The 25,118-nt window shown below is 45.3% G+C and overlaps 1 protein-coding gene across 5 annotated transcripts in view; it reads left to right on the top strand.

The window, feature by feature from the left end:
- Window positions 1-24,316, top strand: part of KDM4C (lysine demethylase 4C) — a 337,267-nt gene extending 312,951 nt beyond the window's left edge. For all 5 annotated transcript variants that reach the window (XM_059656697.1, XM_059656696.1, XM_059656699.1 and 2 more), the window contains 3 exons: window positions 15,457-15,576; window positions 19,361-19,453; window positions 23,228-24,316. In XM_059656697.1, the coding sequence (XP_059512680.1) occupies window positions 15,457-15,576; window positions 19,361-19,453; window positions 23,228-23,404 (390 nt within the window). In that variant the 3' untranslated portion in view covers window positions 23,405-24,316. The remainder of the gene's footprint in view (window positions 1-15,456; window positions 15,577-19,360; window positions 19,454-23,227) is intronic.
- Window positions 24,317-25,118: the final 802 nt, after the last annotated feature.

The raw sequence follows: 25,118 nt of genomic DNA, 5'->3' as shown, positions 1-25,118 counted from the left end.
TGTGGGCAATGTGAGGCCAGAAGCTGGGAAATAGCTGTTTACATAACTCCACACTACATGGTAGTCTGTCATTTCTGTACGGCAGTATCATTTGGAGACCAAGCTATTCTTAGTTTTCAGCCCAGTCGTAATTAATCCTACACTTTTTGCTTCACCCATTTGGGTTAAGTTAAAGCAGATCTTCTGTGTGCCCACTAGGAAGTAAGGTAGTGCTGCATGAGTAGGTCTCCTCTTTGGGGTGTTGGTCCAGAAAGATGCTCCCTTTCTTTGACCACAGCAGAAGCTGGTATATAGAGCGAAGGGAGTATAGCCAGAGAGTGACTGAGACTGGATTAAGGGAAATAATAACCGTCCTCTGTGTCTGATCTTTCTCCCATTCTTTTGCATACTCCATTCCCACCACTTCAGTGAAAAAGAAAGCACTTAGACAAGGGCTTGGGACATTTCAGAACCATAATCCTAGCTCTGCCTGTCATTTCCAGTGGGCAGGTCTTTCCATGAGAGAATCTTAGCCAAGATGTCTCTTGTCTAGAAGTTCTGAGTAGCCATGGCTCAATTCAGGGCTGCTGTATGAATAAGCCTGGCTAAGGGGTAAGTGTGCAGTCCCCTCCCACCCCATTCCCTCCCCCTCCTCCTCGGTGACCCTCAAACTCCCACCCACTCTAGGCAGTTTCCTCTGCCATCCCCTGGTGAGTGGTTCTCAGGCCCTTTGTTGAACACTGCAAGCGAAAGGTAGCTCACTACCAATTTATTGCTGTAATTATTAGGAAGCATTGACTTCTTTGTGTGGATTCTAAATAGTGCCTCTGAAGCATGGAACAGAGTGTGGAATCTCAGAGTGAAGGGGGGCAGGGGGGGAATCAACCAAAGACTTTGTATGCATATATACATAACCCATGGGCACAGACAATAGGTGCTGAAGTACTGGGGCAGGGGGTCAGTGGGGGGAAAAAGGGCACATATGTAATACTTTCAACAATAAAGGATTATTTAAAAATAAATACTGCTTCTGAAATACGAGCCAGTCTTGCTTTGTGACCTCTAGAGCAAAACTGACCCTCCCCCACCCCGCAAAAAAAACCACCAAAAAATATTCTCTCCTCACTCACAGCTTGTAGAGAGCTATTAGCTTTCTCCCGAGTCTTCTCAAATCCAAACTAAACTGTCCTCCTGCCTGAATCACTTAGTACATATTTGTTGTGACAAGGAATGAATGATTTAATGAAAAAGTGGTTTTCAGAGTGCTTTTCCTCCGGGAGACTCAGGATGGGATTTTTTGGACAATGTCCTACTCAAAATGTTGCTCTGAGGTGTGAGAACACAGTGCCAGACCCTGACCACACAGGCAGATGTGGCAGCTCTGCTCCTTTGATCTGGCCACCAGACACTACCCCTGCAGCCAGGAAGAGGGCCCCATGAATATTCACACAGCTATTAAAAATCATGTTTTCACAGGGTATTTAATGGCCTCATATATACATGGAAAAAATCAGGCTCAAAATTGGACATACAGTATGATCCCAATTACATATAAAATATAAATATGCAAAGGGAAAAATCCTCAAAGAAAATACACCAGAATGTTGCTGATGATCTCTGGAGAGTGTAATCATAGGTGATTATGATTTTCAACTTTACCACCTTCTTACAGTTTCCATATGAGCATGTTTTATTTTTATGATCAGGAAAAAAAGTTATTTTTTTAAAAGACCCTTCTGAGAATTCTTTTTTTTTTTCATGCAGTAGATCTTTATTTTTTTTTATTAAATCTTTATTGTTCAGATTATTACATTTGTTCCTCTTTTTTCCCCCCATAACTCCCCTCCTCCCAGTTCCCACCCCACCCTCCGCCCTCACTCCCCACCCACTGTCCTCATCCATAGGTGCACGATTTTTGTCCAGTCTCTTCCCGCATCTCCCACACACCTTTCCCCCCCAAGAATAGTCAGTCCATTCCCTTTCTATGTCCCTGATTCTGTTATAATCACCAGTTCATTCTGTTCATCAGATTATTTATTCACTTGAGTCTTAGATTCACTTGTCGATAGATTCATATTTGTTGTTCATAATTTGTATCTTTACCTTTTTCTTCCTCTTCCTCTTCTTAAAGGATACCTTTCAGCATTTCATGTAATACTGGTTTGGTGGTGATGAACTCCTTTAGCTTTTCCTTATCTGTGAAGCTCTTTATCTGACCTTCAATTCTGAATGATAGCTTTGCTGGATAAAGTAACCTTGGTTGTAGGTTCTTGCTATTCATCACTTTGAATATTTCTTGCCACTCCCTTCTGGCCTGCAAAGTTTCTGTTGAGAAATCAGCTGACAGTCGTATGGGTATTCCCTTGTAGGTAACTGAGATTCTTTCTCTTGCTGCTTTTAAGATTCTCTCTTTGTCTTTCGCTCTTGGCATTTTAATTATGATGTGTCTTGGTGTGGTCCTCTTTGGATTCCTTTTGTTTGGGGTTCTCTGCGCTTCTTGGACCTGTAAGTCTGTTTCTTTCACCAGGTGGGGGAAGTTTTCTGTCATTATTTCTTCAAATAGGTTTTCAATATCTTGGTCTCTCTCATCTTCTGGCACCCCTATAATTCTGATGTTGGTACGCTTGAAGCTGTCCCAGAGGCTCCTTATAGTATCTTCGTATTTTCGGGTTCTTTTTTCATTTTGCTTTTCCGGTTGGGTGTTTTTTGCTTCTTCACATTTCAAATCTTTGACTTGATTCTTGCGCTCCTCTGGTCTGCTGTTGGGAGTCTGTATAATATTCTTTATTTCAGTCAGTGTATGCTTAATTTCTAGTTGGTTCTTTATCACAACATCGAGGGTCTCATTAGATTTCTTGAGCATCTCACTACATTTATCGGCAGGTTTTAGAAAATTATTGAAAGACCTTAAAAGTGTGGTTTTGAGCTCTATATCTTCCATTTCTGACATCTGCATCCTGTTTCTTTGTCTCCGCATTTTTTATGCTTTCTTGGTGTAACCCCTAGTGGTCTTTATGCGCAGTCTTGTTGTAGTTAAGCCTAGATTGTTGTAGGTAATACTGGCAGGGGTTTGACCTCCAGGCCAACTGACTGTGAGAATCAGCTGTGTCTGCAGTGAGAGAACTTCTGTCCTCTAGGGAGGTGCTAATCTAGCCTTTGCCTGAGGCTATCCGGCAAATGCCTCTGTGCAGGGCTTGGGCGGGGCGGGTCGCACGGGATCAACAGGGTGGGCCAGAGCGAGCAGTTATGGTTGCTCTCAGTCCCGTCCCCAGGAGCTCTGCCTCTCTGAGTCCCAGCAACCGCTGCAAACCTCGGAGAGAAAGCTGCCTTCAAGTTCCAACCGAAGCCAGACAGTCCTGCTTCTCCCGTTTGAGTCTGGGTCCCTAAAGACTCTCCCGGATCTGGAGCTCAGAGTCTGCGACTCCCTCCCAATTGAGAACGCCAACCGCGCCCTCAGCCACCAGCCCGCTCTGCATGCACTCCACACCTTAGTATTTGACTTCAGCACTGCACCTCCTCTGAGTCTCGGTATGCGTTTCTCTTTCCTCCTAGTTGTAGGACTTCCACTCAGTCAGCATTCCTGTGGTTCTGGGTGATGTCCGTTCCGTCTTTTAGTTGTATTTTTGAAGTGGTTGTTTGAGGCAGCAAACTCCGGCGTTAACCTATGTCGCCATCTTTGTTCTCCTCTGAGAATTCTTTAAATTGTGACTCATTTTCCTAATCTGGATTCTTTCACATTCTTGTGTCAAATTTTCATGTTAGTTCTCCCATGCCTTGAGGTATCTTGAAGACCTCTGAGACACAGAAACCACATACTATGCTAATAATCTTTCTGTTAAAAGCTTCTGCTTTACACTGTAGTTCCATACATAGCAATTCTTACACTTATCTTTCTGTTTTATTATTTAAATTTTTCATTGAATTTGCTGGGCTGACATCCTATATAATAGAAAGATAATATGCAAATTAACCCTCACGGCCTCACAAGATGACTGCCTATGACTAGGCCGGCAGTGGGGTTAATGAGGGATGACCAAACGACTGAACAGCAGGCTGCATGGGATGACCAGGCCAGTGGGGGGCAGTAAGAGGCGACCAGGCTGGCGGGGCAGGGGAGGGGGCAGTTAGGGGTGACCAGGCAGGCAGGCAGGCAGGTGAGCGATTAGGAGCCAGCGGTCCAGGATTGTGCACTGAGATCGGGCCTAAACCGGCAGTCAGACATCCCCCGAGGGGTCCCGGATTGGAGAAGGTGCAGGGGACCCCCCCTTCTCCCCCAATGCATGAATTTTGTGCACCGGGCCTCTAGTTGGTTAATAAAATCATATAGGTTTCAGGTATACAGTTCTATAATACATCATCTGTATATTGTACTAGTGGCCCGGTGCATGAAATTCATGCATGGGAGGAGGGGGGTTTGTCCCTCAGTCTGGCCTGCACCCTCTCCAATCTGGGACCCCTTGGGGGATGTCCAACTACCAGCCTGCTCACCCCCAATTGCGCCCTCCTGCCAGCCTGCTAGTCCCCAACTGCTCTCCCCTGCCAGCCTGATCGCCCCTAACCACCTCTGCCTGGGCCCCTCCACCATGGCTTTGTCCAGAAAGATGTCCAGAAGACCTCCTGGAAGGTCTCCCAGTCTAATTAGCATATTACCCTTTTATTAGTATAGTTTTATTATTGTGTTCACCACACCAAGTTTTGTTATTTATTTTAATGCCTGCAGTTTCCACCAGAGTTGCACAAAGTAAAAAACCACATCTGTTTTTCTCACCACTGATTCTAGAGCCCAAGCGGTGTTTGAACATGAGGTGTTGAGTGAATGCCTGCCCCGCTGTCCACTTTGTAGTTGTGTGACCCAGGGCATGTCATGCACTTCTGTACTGTGTGGGGGTTGACACCTGCCTTCCTACCTGAATGAGTTGTTTTGGATTTCAACTAGGTTAACATTTTCTGATCTTCTATAGTAGTTATTGGCTTCTCACAGCATTCTCTCTTCACAATTTTAAATCCCAAGCATCACCTTCTACCAAGGTTTTTTTGTCCCCTTCCTATCATCCTCCAGATGCTCCCTGTTGATATAAATTATATTGTCACAGTTCATGTCAAATTTTCCAGCTGCCAGTCACTGTGCTTTGCTTTTCTATTCTCTTTTAAATTATAGGGTGTCTCAAAAAATGTATACACACTTAATTCCAATGGGTTAAATCTGTAAAGAAAGAAACATCAATGGAGCTATATCAGCTGTTAGGCCTGTATACATTTTTTGGATAGCCTGTATATTAGCTATAATTCTACCAACAACCTGGTAAGGTTGTATTATCATCTCCATTTGACTGATGAGGAAGCCAAGACATAGAGAGGTAAAATACTAGTAGCTTTTGACCCCAGGCAGTGTGACCTGGGACACTGGAAGCACTTGCCTATGCTGCTTCAACTGTCCTGTGTGAGCCCAGTGTGTGCTCTAGGGGTGAAACATACACTGCACAGAATGGGAACTTGCAGAGGGGGGGCCAGTGCTGGCTGGTGCTGTGCTCTGATCTCAAAGCGTTTCTCCCCCCATCCTCCCCTGCCCCCCCCCCCCCCCCCCCGACTGTGTGGCGTGTGAGCACAGGGCAGTCATCTTTCCCCACAAGGCTTACCTTTACCTTTATCCTGTCATCTTTCTTTTTTCAGATTTTGGAACTGACCTTTATTTAAAGAAACCACTACAGATACTCACCTCAAGCCTGTCTTTCTCCATTTTGCAACATAACTTTTTATTGACACAATAAATATTTATATTTCCCTCGTGCATTTAGCCCAGGGGTGGGCAAACTTTTTGACTCGAGGGCCACTATGGGTTCTTAAACTGGACCGGAGGGCCGGAACAAAAGCATGGATGGAGTGTTTGTGTGAACTAATATAAATTCAAAGTAAACATCATTACATAAAAGGGTACAGTCTTTTTTTTTTTTAGTTTTATTCATTTCAAATGGGCCGGATCCACGGGCCGTAGTTTGCCCACGGCTGATTTAGCCTCTTCCAACAGCTATAAATAGGGGAAAGATCTGTCTTCTGCAGATGGAAATCTTTCCCCCTTATTTGGGTGTGTGGAGTGTTCATCCTAGGGTCCTTATGCATTAGTGTGTGCAGAATGAATGGGAGGAGGATGCAGCCACCCAGGGCAGTCCTTAAATGTGGGCTTGCTGTCTTTCCACGCTGGGAAGAGTTGGATGTGCAGCAGACAACCATACAACCCCGGGCATGGGAGTTGACACCAGTTATCTTATCCATAAATTTGAGGTAAATGCTGGGATTATTATTGGAATTGTTGAAATACGATGTATATAGCAGTTAGGATGGTGCCCAGCACATAATAAACACATAGGTGGTGTTTGTGACTGTGGTTATTTTTGTTGGTGGCGGTGGCCAGTAACTTGTAGTCAGTACCTTGGTCAGAGGGACTAGTCCCTGAGCACAAGACTCCTAGTAACACTTGGAAATTATACATCTTCTATGCCTTTACCAAAGGAGAGGTTATTAAAAGACCATCTAAAAGAAGTATCAGAAAGCTTTAAATATATAAACCTCCTCTTCAAGTAGTTTGTATATCAAGGGCTTTTAGGAATTGAAGTTGAAAGACTGTGTTTTGGCCCCTGGTGTGACGGGGCATCGGGACTGTTGGTGGGATCATCCAGAACTCTCTTGAGAGGCTGAGACAGGGGTTGGGCCACAGCAATGGCCCCATGGCTTGGCCACACCACTCAATACAGTCAGTGCGATAGCCTGACCAATAACATGGAATCACTAATACCAGAGGCTCCAACTAGTGATCCTGCAAAATGTTGTTGGAGCTGCCAGCTCGCTGCTCCCTGAGGCACCTGTCTTTAAGCACTGCCTTCCTGCTCGCACCACAGCTTACCTAGCCAGGTGAGTGCAGGCGAGTTTTAAATGGGGACTCTGTGATTAATTCAGTTTACATGGAGAGTGATATAGTGCCTCGTATTGTAGATATTCATGTGTACGTTTGAGTCTCCTGCTGGACTCTGAAGTCCTTGGTAGAAAGGACCTTAAAAGGACCATTTTTGTCTCTGTTTTCCCAATGCTGAGCTCAGTGCTAGACACAGAGGAGGCACTCAGTATATGCCAGAGTGAGGGAGGAAAGAGGGAGAGAGGAAAGGAGGGCAAGGGCCTCAGTTGGTGAATAAATGATGCTTTCGTTCTGTTCATACTCTCCAATTCCTAGAATGCAGAGAACCCTTTGTTGGCTTTCAGAGCCTCCTGCCTTGTCCTGTTTGCCCACACATGCTGACTGCCGCCCTGCGTCCCTCCCTCACATGCCCTTTTGTTTAGATCAGCTCCCCAATGTCACCCCTGACTCTGGTTATCGACTTTTCCATGCTTCCTCACTTCAAAGAACCAGAAAGTTAATTTCCAAAGAAACTGCCTAACTTTATACTTTCTATGCCTTTTAAAGCTTTTGCATGCCAGAATCTCACCTGTTTCTAATAGCATAAGGAATTAACTTCTGTTAGAAATATTCCTTCTGAGGCTTGATGTAGTAACTTTCAGAAAACAACCTCCATCTCGACCTCAGTGCCTTTATCGGGCATGTGTTCACTCTCAGCTTATGGCAGAGGGAAAGGACATACTAACAAACCAGTGATCCTCAGGAATCCACCAAATGTCAGTGCTGTTCTTTCTGCAAAGACACTGTCTTCCGGAAGACAGGTGTGTCAGATGCTGGCAGAGTGGGACTGGTGGAAAAGAATTAGCTGTCCAGCCGAACGGAGACAACTGGAGTATCTCAGAGTATAGAAGGGGTGTGTGTGTTTCCATTTAAAAGAAAATAAAGAAGAAGAAAATAATTAAAAAGGACATTAGACTTGGAATTTCCCCAGAATTATGAGTATCAGTGTGGAAGTGGATTGGCTTGAATCCTTTATCATGCAGGCTGAAGTGACTGTTTCATACTTAGCACAGAACCCAGTTAGATAAGATACCTCAGTGCAGAAGCATTCCAAATTTTCTTTCAAGTTGTTAAAAGGCTCACACTATAGAGAAGCGATAGAGGAAGCAGCATGGAATTAGTTTTTTCTTTATATGTAGAATATAAAGTGTATATTCTGGGAGATGGCCTCACAGTGATTCTCCATCTGGCTGAGTGTCAGTTTGCTTGGGAGGGCATCTAGCCTGGAACCCCACCTTGGACCAACTGAATCAGAATTTTCTCTGTTGGTAAAGAAATAAGAAAAATCTCAAATAATCTAAGTTTACACTAAAAGAACTAGAAAAAAAGAACAACAAATGAAGTCCAAAGTGACTGAAAGAATGGAAATAATAAAGATCAGACAGAAATAAATGAAATAGAGTCTTAAAAAAGCCCAATATAAAAGATCAATGAAATCAAGAACTCATTCTTTGAGAAACAACAAGGTTTACAAACTGTTACAAATTCATCAAGAAAAAAAGAGAGAGGACACTAATAAATAAAGTGAGAAATGAAAGAGGAGAAGTAACGGACACCAAAAAGATTCTAAGAAAATATTATGAACAACTACATGTCAATAAATTGGACAAACTGGACAAAATGGATCAATCCATAGAAACATACAATCTTCTAAAACAAGTCCAGGAAGCACACAGCCACAGAACCAGAAACGACATGGTCACAGAACCAGCCCAGAAAGGACACGGCCACAGAACCAGTCCAGGATGGACACGGCCACAGAATCAGTCCAGGGCGGACACAGCCACAGAACCAGTCCAGGATGGGCACGGCCACAGAACCAGCCCGGGAAGGGCACGGTCACAGAACCAGCCCGGGAAGGACACAGCCCCAGAACCAGTCCAGGATGGACACGGCCACAGAACCAGTCCAGGATGGACACGGCCACAGAACCAGTCCAGGATGGACACAGCCACAGAACCAGTCCAAGATGGACACGGCCACAGAACCAGTCCAGGATGGGCATGGACACAGAACCAGTCCGGGATGGGCACGGCCACAGAACCAGTCCCGGATGGGCACGGCCACAGAACCATCCTGGGAAGGACACGGCCACAGAACCAGCCCGGGAAGGGCACGGTCACAGAACCAGCCCGGGAAGGACACGGCCACAGAACCAGTCCAGGATGGACACGGCCACAGAACCAGTCCGGGATGGACACGGCCACAGAACCAGTCCGGGATGGACACGGCCACAGAACCAGTCCGGGAAGGACACGGCCACAGAACCAGTCCAGGGCGGACACAGCCACAGAACCAGTCCAGGATGGACACGACCACAGAACCAGAAAGGACATGGTCACAGAACCAGCCTAGAAAGGACACGGCCACAGAACCAGTCCAGGATGGACACGGCCACAGAACCAGTCCAGGATGGGCACGGCCACAGAGCCAGCCCAGGATGGACACAGCCGCAGAACCAGTCCAGGATGGACACGGCCACAGAACCAGTCCCGGATGGACACGGCCACAGAGCCAGTCCCGGATGGGCATGGTCACAGAACCAGTCCAGGATGGGCACGGCCACAGAACCAGTTCAGGATGGGCATGGCCACAGAACCAGTCCGGGAGGGACACGGCCACAGAACCAGTCCAGGATGGACACGGCCACAGAACCAGTCCGGGAAGGACACGGCCACAGAACCAGTCCCGGATGGGCATGGCCACAGAGCCAGTCCCGGATGGGCACGGCCACAGAACCAGTCCCGGATGGGCACGGTCACAGAACCATCCCGGGAAGGACACGGCCACAGAACCAGCCGGGAAGGACATGGCCACAGAACCAGTCCGGGAAGGACACGGCCACAGAACCAGTCCCGGATGGGCACGGCCACAGAACCAGTCCCGGATGGGCACGGTCACAGAACCATCCCGGGAAGGACACGGCCACAGAACCAGCCGGGAAGGACACGGCCACAGAACCAGTCCCGGATGCGCACGGCCACAGAACCAGTCCAGGATGGACACGGCCACAGAACCAGTCCGGGATGGGCATGGCCACAGAACCAGCCCGGGAAGGACACGGCCACAGAACCAGTCCAGGATGGGCACGGTCACAGAACCAGTCCAGGAAGGACACGGCCACAGAACTAGCCTGGGTAGGACACGGCCACAGAACCAGTCCCGGATGGGCACGGCCACAGAACCAGTCCAGGAAGGACACGGCCACAGAACCAGCCCGGGAAGGACACGGCCACAGAACCAGTCCAGGATGGGCATGGCCACCTGCCCCTGTGTGGTCAGTCTGAACCTGGACTCTGCCCTTGGCTGCTACTGCTGCCTTCTGAGAGTGTCCTCTCCTCTCTGTTTCTCTGCATCCCTGGTCAAAAGTTGGACCTCCTGGGCAGGGGAGCCAACTTGCCAGGCCCCTGTCAGTGTTTGCTGCCAGGGAAGCAGGGCAAAGGCGTATCTGGTGTTTTCCAGCATCAGTAATGCCAGGCCAGCTCTGCTCCCACTTAGACTCTGAAGGGGAGAAAGGGATTCAGGTGCTGGGCAGCCAAACTAATGACAGATAGCCAGTCTGATTGGTACCTGGCTGTCAGTCAGTCTTGTTCACCCTGCCAGAGCCCAGTAATGAGCAGGCGATTATCCCCAAAATGCCAGCAGCTGCCGGCACCAGTTTGCTCCTGGTCACTTAAGCATTTTTCCTAAAAGCGGAGGGCGGGGCGGTGGGCATGACAGGCTCCAAACTATATGTGGATTAACTGCTAGGAATTCACACACTGTCTTCACCTGGTACAGCTGCACTGATAGGGCTGCCTGCTTCTTGGTTCATACTTGATAGGAGGAGAGGTGGGCATGGGTGGGGAGGAGGGTGTAAGACAGGTAACCGTCAAGGACAGCAGCTTGTAGAAGTTTGTGACCAGTAATAGTTCCAAGAACACAACTTCAGAATTCAGATAATCAGACTGGCAGTTGGCTTCTCTCTGTAGTAGGTGGAGCAGTATAGGAGCTTGGCTTGACATTGGCAGGAATATATGAGCAGTCCTTTTGCCTGGATCAGTGACCCATCTCAGTCCTTTAATCATAGTCCTTTAATCAAAGCCAAAAGTCTACCCTTGACTGTGATTATTATTTTCACATCATCTATTTAGTATTCTAGATACTGTCTTAGTGGCAGCTCTAGACACCTGTGTCCCCGTGAACAGGACTCTGGCAGATTTTTAAGGATGTTTATCTATCTCTGGAGGCAACACTGCAAATGGTAAACAGCTATTTTTGTCAGGTGAGGGCAAACTGCTTCTGAGGGTCTAGACAGCAACTGAGAAAAATGCATTAGTCGATGTTTTTAATGCATGTAATTTTCCAGCAGAGGTGTGTATTTGCTCCAGCAGCACATTACCAGCTGCATTAGGAAAGACCTTGTTAGCATGTACATCCTATAATATAACATTTCAGATTCCAGAATCCTTTTAAAAACTCACCCAGGTCACTTAGGACTGTTGGAGAGGGGACTGGAGTCTCAATTTTCATGTGTGTTCCAGAGGTTGGGACCACGCTTTAAGAAGCTTGCGCTTGTCTGATTCCTCAGGCACAGCCAGGGACATGGGAGCCAGCGGGAAGACCTTTAAAACAGGGTCAAGCTGTGGTTTTCCACAAATTAAATCCTCTCATGTTTAGACATTTTGTTTTTCATACCTTTTATTTTTAACAGAAAATTTTTTCCTCCCACATGAAAACTTACTCAGAAACTCAATCTATAAATCAAAAGTTGTGTTCTGGTTGAAGTAATCATGGGGGCCAAAGCTGAGGTGCTCCCTGCCTATTTCAGCCTCTCAGGGCCCCTGAGGCCCACCCCACAGAGCTGTGGAGCTCAGTGTGTCAGGCCTCGGCGTGCAGACAGGATGCTCCCCGTCTGTCTGTGGGTTGGGGAGCTGGACACTGTTGATCCCTCTAGTGGCTCACACGGTCAGTGGTCAGTAAATAGATATTAGATTAGTGATTGTGACAGTAGCTTCTGCTTTGGAGGGATCTGGAAAACCTAAATATCAAACCTTTCAACTCCTCATCAGCTCAAATGTTCCTGGTTCCATTTCTGTTTAAATGCTTTATATTCCATGTAGTCATAGAAAGTCTCTGGTGAACTCAAACTTTGAGACACCTGATGAATTGAAGCCATTTCTCTATGGAGGAAACTAGATGTTACAGAAATAACTCTTTGTGTATTACTATGAGTGCCTTAAATCTATTTGGAAAGTAGCTGGGATTTAAATACTGAATAATACTCACTAAACAAATGCATTTGCAAATCAAATGTATCTACTTCCAGCTAAAGGGCCTGGCAAAGGGTGAGAAGTGGCCCTCATGACATTGAATAGTGCCTCCTGGTGGTACAGAAAAATTTTATATTATATTGTTGGTTTGTGTTTCTTTTCCTTTATTTTTCTACTAGGAATAAAGAAAAACAGAGTTCTAAAAGTTAGAAGATTGAGGAAGCAAGCTGAAGTCTCTTCCCTAGATTTTGACATGGAAGAATATGAATTGAATTTGATCTTTGTGGCTGATACAGAGCAAAGCTAAGCTGTGGCTGAGTCAGAAGGTCTTAGAGGCCAGGCCCTTTCAGGGTCCAAATTAGGGTTTGTTCTGATTAAAGGGTTGATTGACAGATAGTAAGAAAGATATCAAACTGTATCTCAGGCATGTAGTTGTCAAACACCTTTTTAAAAAATAACTGTTTCTCACTTGATAATGTTGCATACATTTCGTTCATGAATAAAGCTATGGTTTTATTATAAATACTTCAAGTAAACTTTATACTTTGCTTAGCCCATATTTCTGTGGCCATTGCCACACCATGGTGACATGGTTCCTAAAATTGCAGGTCAGGGTTTGTTTGGGAGAGTTATTTTAAAGGCTAGAACACTTCTGTTGAAGATTAAAACTGTAAAACTAAGGTCCTAACTCTCCTGCTTGGTGGTGGTTTTTGGTGGATGAGTAAATGGAGAGTGTAGCCCCCATAATTCCCTGAGGCCTTGACTTAATCTCTGTTGGGAGTGAAGAAGGCTCCAATAAATAGAACTTATCCTCCTCGAGGAAAAGCAATATACAGAGACAAGTCAGGATTTGGAGATTTAAAAAATCTTTATTAAAAATAAAGCAGATATTGTAGAGTGTGGCTTATATCTGTAGGCAAAGAGGTTTCCTAATATTGGACCTATGATTAGACAGAGCTCCTAGGGACACCACCAGCTCCTCTTGGGAAAAGGAGCAGAGCATAATGAGTTCTCTGAACACAGGGTGGCTCCAAAGAGAAAGGGAAAGTGAGTGGTTAAGACGGAGTTACCTAAGTGCCCTGGCTCACAGCCCCCAGATATTTTGGCACATTGAAAAAAAAAATGTTTTTATTTGATTTTTTTAGCGAGAGGAAGAGAAAGGGAGAGAGAAATATCAACATCAATAAGCTACCTCCTGCAGACCCCCTACTGGGCATCAAACTCACAACCCAGGTATGTGCTCTGACTGGGAATCGAAATGGTGACCTCTTGGTGCATGGTTTGACACTCAACCATTGAACCACACCGGCCAGGCACTCTCAGCACATTTTTTACAGTACCCCCAGGCCAAAAGAAATACCAAAAGGTTCAATTGATTAAGTTCCGTCTCAACAAGTTAACAGTAGTAAGTGTTGCTATGCTTCTGAATATATCCCACAGAGCCCCTGCGAGTTTGCTGTGGCAGCGAAGGCACCATGGAGCATAGTTGGAAAATACACTCTCCTTCAGAACTCAACATAAAATTAAGTCACTCTTTATTCTCTTAGAAGAGTAAATGAATGAGGGAGTAGGAAAAAAGGCCAGGAGCATTACCCTAGTGGAGCTTCCTGCATGTGGAAGGAAATTTGAGGAGAGGGAAGAAACATATTCTTGTTCAAAGCATCACCGCAGCATCCAGGTTTCAGCTCAGAGTTAGCCCAGAACTGATGTGGCTCCCTAACCCAGGAGACTGGACAGCATGTATTTAGAAGTTACACCTTCTGGTGTTCTTAGTACCACATACATGTTTGGAAGGGAAATGGAAAGCGAGGTGATAAACCCAGGGACGTAGATGGGATACATTTCTACAGCCTGCCCTTTCAATTCTGCATGCCCGAAGTCAAATATTATGAAGGCCAAGAATAAACTAATTTTTATTGGCCTAAGTTCGATACAGATGGTCAATTCTGCCGAGCCTCTAAGCAGTCGTTTTCTTTGTCCATAACTCTAAATGGAACATAGCCTATGGAGGGAAAAATGAATAGCTGAGCTTTTCATGTATACTCCAACCCCAACAATAAAATGGCCACTCCATTATAATGTAGAATTTCTATTAATAATGAAAAGTAACACATGGTGGGTTTCTTATCATAAACAACTAAATATTTCCTGTGTGTGCCTCTCATTGTACCACAGAATCATGCCCCACCTGCATTTATAGCTTGATTGGTCAAGTGTGCATTTCAATCAGTCGGATTTGCCTCATCAGTGAAACACCAGTATTAGCAAAACATGAATTGCTCAATGTGCAAAAAACTTATCAAAGTAGTCAAGTATTTAATTCCTTTGTATTAAAACTGTATTGTGCTATACTGAACACATAAATTTAAGAGTTTGCAACCATGTCTATGAAAGCATTTTGTTGTTTTATCTGCACACCTCCCCCGTCCCCAAAAGAAGCATTTTCCAGGATAAATTCAGTTTACTCTGAGGAGGAGGCAGTGTTGAATAGAATACCTGAAGTGAGAAGACAGGTATGGCTGTCACCATGATTACCTGTGGAAAGAAATGGGCTAGTCACTTATTGGGAGATGCCGGTAGAAGAATACCTATTGGGGGAGGTCCTGGGTCTTCACAGGAGGTGTGCCCCCAGCCTCACCTGCTGTGTTGCAATCTCTCCCTGTGTTTCTTTTCCTTGCTTCTTCCTCAAGGCTTCCTAGTTGGCATTTCATTCTACTCCTATTTTTCTTCTCTCCCCCCTCCCCCTTTTACCTGGGTGTCCTCAGCTTTTGTTCTGTCAGCTCCTCTCCTCCCTAACGGAGCTTCCTCAGAAGCTCCGGTTCCTTGTCAGTAAAATGGGGTAATTAATAACCTCTGCCTACTTCATGGAGCAATCATGAGAATGGAATGAGATGTATGTTAAAGCATTTTGTTAACTGCAAAATGCTACATAAATGTCAGGTGTTATAAATCATTAGCTGGTCTTTTCCTCAGTTAAAGCATTTTTATGTATATTTTACTCACCCTCTGAACAATTCTTTGTCAAATAACAAATGTAAATGCTGCTGTTTTTTTCCTGCTTGGATTATGGTGGTTCCTTTGCAACTTTATGATGTAGGCTGAATCTTTAACTACTCCTTTGGCTCATATCTCTTCCCCTGAACACCCATGCAGGATCATAATCCATAAAACACAGAAGCAATAACTCCTTTTAATTGCCAGGAGTTCATCATTTGCTGAGTTCTAACTGCAGTCACTTAGACACTTGTCTTGAAAAGCCTGTCTCTGTTTACTCTGCAGAGCCGGGACTGTGTGAAGCTGGGCCCTCCTGCCGAGGGAGAAGTTGTTGAAGTCAAGTGGCCTGATGGCAAACTCTATGGGGCGAAATATCTCGGATTGAATGTGGCCCACATGTACCAGGTGAGTGCTGAGCAGTGTTTGATGCTTGCTGAGATGGACAGGAGAAGCCAGAGGGCAGATGGTATATCCATTGTGCTGTGATCAGTAAACCATATCAATATGGGGTACCTCTTATTTTGTAAAGGAGGCAAAGACTTGATGTCTGGTGACCCTGGCACTAGAGTTTTATTACCATGTTTGCCACTGGGAAACCCTAATAACATTTGGTGAATGGTAAGGAACATTGTTAGGCTGGAAGGATAGGCTGCTGGATGCCCAGCGGCTTTCCTGTGTTTTCATGATATGGGGAGAGCCTAATTGGCTGGTTTATCTCACCAGAGCCAACACAGTGATGGCTGTTCGCCACCAGCAGCCCCTGAATTTGTGGCTTTTGCCTGAGATGCCCATTGCGCACCTCAGCAAACAAACCAATGGTGCGTTGACACAGATGTGGCCAGTTGTACACCCAACCTTAAAGGAGTGCTGTCTAATGCAGAGTACAGCTACCGGTTGGATATTTTGCTCACAAGGGCACACTAAATTGTATTAGAGTATGTATACAATTAGAAAATGAATGTTATCCCTATCACAAGTGAGAATGAGTTAAGCCCTACCAAGGAAAATAACACGGATAGCACACATGCCTTTATATTCCTTCAGAAAGATGTTAAAAGGGAGTAAATTTATTGAAACCAATACACTGCAGTTCTTTCAGTAACATGGAGGTGTAATCAACATTCCCAGGCTAAGCAGTAGAGTGAAAACAGGAAGATTGAAGTAAAAGGAGAAAAAGCGAGAAGGATCAGGCCTGTTAAGTTGGGTGGAAAGAGATCCAGCAAAGATGCATTTAATTATAACCTGTGGACACAGACAATAGGGTGGGGCAGGGGTGGGCCAGGAGGGGTCAATGAGGAAAAAGGGGGGGCATATGTAATACTTTCAATAATAAAGATTTAATTAAAATAACAGTTTGAGAATGCTAAGACTGCCAATTTCAGCAGAGAAGTTGTTCAAAGATCAATAAGGGGCTTAAATGGAAGAGTACATGGCAATATAGTGCACCAGGGACGAGCCCAGGGTCATTAAAAGTATTCAGAAAAGTTTGGAAAACTTAGGGAAGAACATTTTTTGAAGTCTAGAAAAGTGCAAGGGGAGTGGGGAGGAGAGGACATGTACATAGTGTGTGTGTGTGTGTGTGTGTGTGTGTGTGTGTGTGTGTGTGTGTGTATGTGGGCTATTTTCCCCTTTGCTTTGGTGGCAATGTTAACTTAGGGGTTCAGGTCATCCTATATAATAAAAGCCTAATATGCTAAGTGTCCGGTCTGCCATTCAGCCAATCAAAGCGTAATATGCTAATGATATGCTAAGGCAGCTCAACTGCTCGCTATGACCACCAGGGGGCAGTCAACCAAATGCTATGATGTGCACTGACCACCAGGGGCAGCTCCTACCAGTAGGTTAGCTTGCTGCTGGGGTCCGGCTGATCAGGACTGAGCAAGACTGGTTGGGCACACACACCCTGGAGCCCTTCCGTGGCCCCTCCCTGGCTGGCTAACCTCTTGCATCCCTCACCAGCACCAATGGTGTACTGGTGGGGTCCCTCGGCCCGGCCTGTTCTCTCTTGCAATCTGGGACCCCTCGGGGGATGTTGAAGAGCCGGTTTCGGCCTGATCCTGCAGGCCAGGCTGAGGGACCCCACTGGTGCACAAATTTGGGCCTCTAGTTTATAATAGGGTAAGTGCTGGAGCATCTTTGCATCAGGATGTTCAAAATTGGACAAAAATCACAAGATAGGCTGATAATACTGGTGATTCCTCAAAACGAGGCATCATTGAATATTACATCATTCAAAAGAAAATAATTACATTTAATTAGACAATAAATGCGAAAGCAAAGCACCTCACATGTAGCAAAGCTATTTGCTCCATGAAAAGTATAATGAGGACATGTTGAAATTCAGGCTAATTAGTAATCAGTGTGTGAACTTCAGCTGAATTTATGATGGCCTATCAACAGAACTGTGGGCACATTCATAGAATTAATGAAAAAGTTAAGACTATTATTAAAATTAGCTCTCAAGTACAAGCAGTTTAAAATTCCTCATTAAACCAAGTGGCCTTTTGAGATCAGTTTGTGTTTTGTGTCTATTCAACCTCACCATTGAGTAAGCGAAGACATGTGTAAAAATAGACAAAACTAAAATACCTACTGCACAATGATAAATATTCTAAGTATATGCATTTTTGGACTCTTACAGTAGCCCTATAAGGTAGGTGTTTTTGACTCTTATTTTATAAATGAGGCCAAAAGGGATCATTGAATTTAATAATTTGTCTAAGAGCACACATCTGGTCAAGGGAAGGGCCAGAATCTGCTCTCAGCTCTGTCCCAATCATGGTTCACAACCACCCCAGAGTGCAGGGGCAGCCCCTCATTTTAGCCCTGAGAGTCCTGCACCCCGGAAGACCCCTCAGTCCCCGGCAGCCAGGATAATCAGTCACCATAGCACACTCCCCTTTTGTTTTATAATTGCCTTTTCCCCTTGTAACAATTTTCAAATTATCTGAAACAGAAGCAAGGTAGGCACAGGTGGTTCTAGCTATGCTATCAGATTGTGTAAATGAGATGACACCTTGGCCTAATTAAATATTAAAGAAACCATTGTGCTAAAACAAGGCCTGGAAGAGGAGCCTCCTATCTCAGCCTTCCTGGAGTCAGCAGAGCTCTCCTGCGAGGGAGGCCTAATTCCCCCCCCTCTCAGCTTAGTCAGATGTGAGCAGGACATGGTAACAGGGTTAATTGTGTAATTTATTATAATGTTTTCTTAAACTCCAGCATATTTTTTATAAACATAGCTCAGCTCCATGGTTTAACTTACCTTTAACTGGAAGTGCAAGCATTTTTTATTTCTTAAGAGTAAAACATTCAGACAAACAGACAAGTTAGGGACTTCAAAAATATCCTGAGTGCTTCAGAGTTAGAACACATTAGGTATTCCACCCTGTTTGCATCTTTTTTGTTGTTTTCCCCTGAAAGAGTGAATTTGGGATTAAACATGAACCAAGAACAATCCCTGCAAATAGGGCATCTGATGAACTTCCCCCAGATGCCCTAGGTTTCTGTAAACCCGTGTCACTTATGCCCTTTTCTCTAACAAAATCTGCTGAAATGCTGGGGGGAAAAAAACTGGTTTTGAAATTATTGCTCCCAAATGATTAGCTTGAAAAAAGTTTTCAAACATTTTCATTTTAGGTAACAATGTTTTTACACATTAGTGCGGTTTAATTGTTTTGAGGGTGAGAAACTGGGGTTTTTCTGGCTGTTTGGTTGGATTTGACAAAAGTGAGTTCAGAACATAGCTTTGTAAGAACTTGAGAAATTATTTTATCTGGGAGGATTATTATATCATCATTTCTTTCTCATGGAGAAACAGCCCTCCCTCTTATATTGTCAGAACCTCTTAAAGAATCAAATGGTACTGACAGGCCCAGCCCTTCCTAAATTGGCTACAGTCTCAGTTTCTGAGCAATTACTTGAGCGACAGCTACTGTTCTTTGTTTTTGCTGTGGTGGATAAAGTTTTTGGAATCACATGTTCCAAGATAGTCATTTTCAAGAATTTTTAGCTTGTTTGATTCTTAGTTTGATAAGGGAAACTTATCAAACTTCCTTCCTTGGCTGTTGGCTAGTTTCCTTTATCTGCTTTATCCTTTTTTTCTTTTTAGCTTGTTCAATGGACCCCTGAAAAAAGTGGTCAGTGCTTATTTGTTTTTTAATATATGTCATGATGTCTTACTTTTCATTAGGTTGAATTTGAAGATGGATCCCAGATAGCAATGAAGAGAGAGGACATCTACACTCTAGACGAAGAGTTACCCAAGAGAGTGAAAGCTCGTTTTGTAAGTCCTGCAAATGGCACTCAGGGATCTGCCCTGTAGTTCCCTTATCCTCTCCAGCAGGAAACATGCTTGGGTCTCACAGAATATCTTCCATAGAGTCTCCCTCCTCTCCCCTCTCCTCCCTCCTCCCTCCCTTCTCCCCCCCTTTCCTTTGTTTTTAAATTAAACACACATACACACAATTTTTTTTGACCGCCTAGAGATTTTGAGGATGGGAAATGGAGTGAGTAGCCCTCTGGAAGTCTCTCAGGTCTTTGACTCTCTAATCCATGTGTGGTTAAGCATTCTGTGCGCCTGGTCTTACAGACTTCACATACTGTTTCTTATTCGTAGTAAAAGAAATCCGTCTGCTTTCTTCTCTGACCACAATCTCTTTGTTCCACAGTAGATTTGGCTCTAGTACCAGGATACCCTCTCATCTGCTTTTATTTGAACTCAGCTCCTGAGTTTTCTAAGGTCCATTTCTCTGAACAATTAGAACAAATTCAGACTTTTTCTTTTTTAAATTATCAGAGGGAAAAATGTTAAGAAACGGCGGTGAAAAATATATGTCACATATATAATCTGAATGTATCCTGTTATGTCACACAGTTGAGCCTTGTGCAAATATCTTCAGAAACAAAGGCTCAGGGTCCAGCTTGCTTCCAGTGCTTTTATTGAGTCAAAGACTTAGGCCTCCTGTTGGAGGAACGGCTTTTCCCTCAGGTTGATATGCAGCCCTCTGGCCCTCGGGCAGTTTGTCTATGACTGCTATTTTTTTTCCAGTTGGTGAAACAAATCTAATTGGAAAACTCATTGAAGGGAGATAGTTATGACTAGAGAAACCTCTTTTGTGTGTTTTAAGGAGGGGTGGGTTAGCAGCCCTCCCTGGGTGGCCTCCATCTTTTAATGAATTGTGCTCACCCAGACACATGCTGATTTGGAAAGAAATTTTTCAAAAGAGTCAGCAGTCCACCTCGGTGATGATGCTGGGTTCTTTCCCACTAACTTCAGAAACAGCCCCATTACCTTTTATTGTCTCACAGAATAACCATAGCAACAGTGCATAATTAACTAGAGCTACTGGTAAATCGGTTTTATTATTGTGTTTGAGAGGCTGAGTTTTGCTGTTCTCACACAGTGGCAACACTATTGATGTTTTATTTTCTCCTTTGATAACTTGGGCATTTATAAAAGGGAAAGATTACTCAGAGGAAGTACTGTCCCCAGAAAGAATGAAGCAAAATGTTTTCTCCCAATGGCAGAGGTTGCCCAACCAACCACCAGGCTTCCTGGGTGAAACAAGGTAGTGTGTCTGGGGACCCTTGGAAGCAGCCTGTTGCCCTGGGTAACCGTCTCAGCTGGCAGGGAGCATGCCCAGTTGGGCACTTGAGCCATTTTTTAGTGTTCAAGCTTCATTGTAACTATTCCATTGTTTGTCTCTTCTTCACGATTGACTATGTTTTCAAGCCCTAAAAGCCGGACTGTGCCTCTGTTACCAACCTGGGAAGGAGGCCTCAGTGACATAGTAAGATGCTCTAGTCTACACGTTGGTTATTCTGTGTGATCCAACTCAGTGAAAACCATTTGGGAATGATTTTAGGAGGCAAAATAGTAGGGAGTTAGGAAATAAAAACAGTGCTTTCTAATGTAGAATTTACCTGATCCTAACAGAAAAGCTAACATTCATTCCCCCAGCTAACACTTACTGAGCAGTGGCTGAGAACTGGGCATGTTGCTTGGTATTGAGAAAATGTGTAAAATCAATACTCAGTCCCTAATATCCTCACCCTTAAGGGTTTGGGGAAACCCCTGATGGGGAGAAACGCACCTGTCCCTGTCCTTGCCACTGCCCCCATTCCACTGCACTGCCGTGGGAAGTGTTACAGGGACCCTAAAGGAGGGCTTCAGATTTGCCTGTGGCAGAGAAGGTGGAGTCTGTTCCATGCAAGGGAAACAGTGTGTCTAAAGACAGGCTTGCACAATGAGCCAGGAGTGTGGCCGGGACCTGAAACAAGTCAGTCTGACCGGAACTTGGGATAGGATTCTGCCAGGTTATATAGGTACAGCCTAGGGCAGTGGTTGGCAAACTGCGGCTCGGCAAACCGCGGCTTACGAGCCACATGTGGCTCTTTGGCCCCTTGAGTGTGGCTCTTCCACAAAATACCACGTGCGGTTGCACACGTACAGTGCGATTGAAACTTCGTGGCCCATGTGCAGAAGTCGGTATTTTGTGGAAGAGCCACACTCAAGGGGCCAAAGAGCTGCATGTGGCTCGCGAGCCGTGGTTTGCCGACCACGGGCCTAAGGCGTTGGGATGTTGTCTTTATTGAAAGATTATAAGCACGAGTGTCACTTAGTCTGAAAGTTTTTAAAGAACTTGCATCTACTGGTTCTGTAGAAGATAGCTTGAAGTGTTGCATTTGTCGCAATGCTTCAGAAAAGGATGTGTGAGGCCTGCACCATGGGGTCAGTGGTGTTAAAGAATAAAGGATGGAGGGCTTTGTGTAGGAGGGCTACTGGACAGGCTGAGAGCAGGGGGAATTTACAATGACTTTTAGGTTTCTGATCATTGTAGCTAGATGGGTGGGGAGAGTTGTGCCATTTGTGAAATATTAGAGGTCCAGTGCACGGATCCATGCACTGGTGGGGTCCCTCGGCCTGGCTGCGGGGATCAGGCCAAAACCGGCTCTCCTCTGTCGCCTGAGGAGTCCCAGATTGCAAGAGGGCGCAGTCAGACTGAGGGACTCCACCGGTGCATAAATCCGTGCATTGGACCTCTAATATGCATATAAGATCTTCGGTTAATCTCTTCCCACCCTCCCCTGTACCCTCTTCCCTCTGAGATTCATCAGTCTGTTCCATGTTCCCATGCCTGTGGTTTCCGCTCCTGTGCTGAGCATCTGTCCCCTGGTGACCAGTGCGCGTCATAGCTACCGGTTGGCCGGTCAGCCAGTTGGCCGGTCGCTTAGGCTTTTATATAGAGAGATAGGCAGGACAGGGATAGAGAAGGAAGAATTTGAGTTTCATTCAGGAAAGGTTGATTTCGAAGTGCCTGTGGGGTAAACACTCTGAGATGCCTGCTGGGCAGTTGGACACGCAGGCCTGAGCACAGGAGGAGGTCTGGATGGATGAGAAATGTCAGCATCATGGAAATAGATGCAGGAATTGAGGCCATGAATGTGGGCGTGAAGACCTGGGGAACATATGGGGAGAGAAGATGGCCAAATGTAAAATCCCAGGGGCATCAGAGTTGAGCAAATAGTTAAGAAAGGGGAACCCCCGTGCCATCAACAGTGAGTACCCGGAAGAGGAGGGGAGTCAGGAGGAGGGGCTTATAAAATGACAGAGAAGAGAGCTTTGAGCAGTAGGTGACAGAATAGTTAAATAAATTTAGGATAGAAAAGTGTCATAGGAACAAGGACTTGAGCAAGGACAATTTCAGGGAGGTTGTGGGGGCAGAGACCTCGAGTGGAATAGGGGTGAATTAGAGATGACTATTGACCAATTTCTCAGAAATCTGGTTGGGCAGGAACCAGTGGGAAAATGGAGAGTGAGGGAGATTTAAATGAGACTTTAATCCTGCTGGTGCTGGGGCAAGTCCCTGGGGTTGGAGACCCTGAAGAAAGAGGGTTGAGGTGGAGAGGGGAGGGTAGGAAGGTTCCAGAGCCACCTGTGTGGGGCCCTTCACCCTGGGCTGGTGACCTGTCCCTGGCACCCCTGGATCAATCTTTGTACACTCTTGCCGTGGTCAAATGCTGTGCCCTTCTGCAACGTAACACCGGCTAATTTTAGTCCACAGCCTCTGATATGCGATTTGAAGACACATTTTATGGAGCAGACATAATCCAAGGGGAGAAAAAGAGACAAAGAGTGCTGAGCTCCAGGTTTAAGAACGAATATGTGGATGACCCCGTGTACCGCACGTTTTTGAGGAGCTCTTTCCAGAAGAAGTGCCAGAAGAGACAGTAGTCTGCGTGTACTGCTGCAGCACCAGCGCAGCGTGGGCAGGAAGAGGAAAGGCAGAGGCAGCTGTGGGCTGTGCCACGCGTTCCACTGCAGTGGGTGACGACTGTGTCTCTAACGGTGGAAAACTAGGCTTCCCAGAGCGTGGTAACCCAAACCGCAGAAAACACATATTGTTAATTGGATACAACCTGGAGCCACCCCCTAGTCTTGCTTTCACATGTACGCAATTGTCTTTTACGATCCCAAAGGATTTTTCTAAGTGGAAGGAAATAATAGTGAGTCACCCACCAAAAACGCCGCTGCCAGAGGCTGTGGGTCCCCAGGTGTGGCTTAGGTCTCGAGGCAGGAAACACAGGGAAACTCCCCTCCCCCGGCAGGTGGGAGCCTCCCACCCTGAGGGCGGAGTGGTCATTTCTATATTTTCCACAGTCAGGGAAGGATTCTCACTTAGTTGTTTTAAATGGCAGTTTTTATAAAATATTTTTAAACCACAAATGGCATGGATGGTGATGAAATGTACCCATGTGCTACCTGTATTTCCCTTGTACAGAACTTTTACATTTTTTTATATCCCTATCACTTTTGATTGTGTCTACTGAGAACTGAGTTGTTGGCCTTTGTGAAATTTTTGGCTCTTGAGAACGAATTTTTATGAATTGTATGGAAATTTTATGAATTGTATGGAAATTTTATATATTTAAAGAGGGAGACCTGGGGCTGTTATTTTTAAACACTTTTTTTCATAATACATATTCTAAGTAGTTATTTATAAGAGGTTTCTTTCATTATGTATTTGTAAAATTAGAGTTTAAATAAATATGCTTCTATGCATAGTTTTGAATTAATATGATTTTCCCTTTTTAAAAAGCCTGAAAATGTACTAGTGTTTAAAAATAAAGATTTCCATCTTCTCCAGTTCTGTCTCCTGACTTGCTTATTCACCCAGGTTTCAACCAATAGGAAAACTGGTTTGTTTGGGAGTTGGCTATCATGGACACGGTGCCGGCATCAGGGGCAGTCACCGGGGACAAGGCTTTTCCGCCTGCCCATAGGCCAGCTGGGGTTTCCTCACTCCTTCCTCCAGGCCTGGAAGAGATCCCAGCACCTGGAGTCTCGGCTCTTTCCATCCGGTTTTCTTGGTCCCCAGTTGCTGTTAGAAGAGGCTGTAGGGATCATCTAGCCCAGTGGTTCTCAACCTTCCTAACGCCTCGACCCTTTAATACAGTTCCTCATGTTGTGGTGACCCCCAATTTCATTGTTACAAATTGAACATAATTAAAGCATAGTGATTAATCACAAAAACAGTATGTAATTATATATGTGTTTTCCGATGGTCTTAGGCGACCCCTGTGAAAGGGTCGTTCAACCCCCGGAGGGGTCGTGACCCACAGGTTGAGAACCGCTGCTCTCGCCCCTCCCTTGCTTCATAGAGGACTAGTCGGGATCGGCGGTGGGAAAGGGATTGCCCAAGGTCACACTGTCCCCAGTGATGCCCCATAACAGCTGCCAGCTCTCAGTGGCCTCTGGGAGAAGCACTTCTTTTGCATATGAGTCTGTAGGTTGGCTGTGCCAGGCTGGGCTTGGCTGGCAGCTGTGTTGACAGGGCTTGGGTTGGCTCTCATATCTGCTCCACGTGTCTCCTGTCAGCCTACTGGACCTCGTGGGTAACTCAGGTAAGGTCTTCTCAGGTCAATGGCAGAGGTAGAAAGCAAGCGAG

Source organism: Myotis daubentonii, chromosome 11 (genome assembly GCF_963259705.1).
Source record: "Myotis daubentonii chromosome 11, mMyoDau2.1, whole genome shotgun sequence".
Classification (NCBI taxonomy): Eukaryota; Metazoa; Chordata; class Mammalia; order Chiroptera; family Vespertilionidae; genus Myotis; species Myotis daubentonii.
Note: the sequence above shows the minus strand (reverse complement) of the source record. Positions and strands in the feature narration are given on the sequence as shown.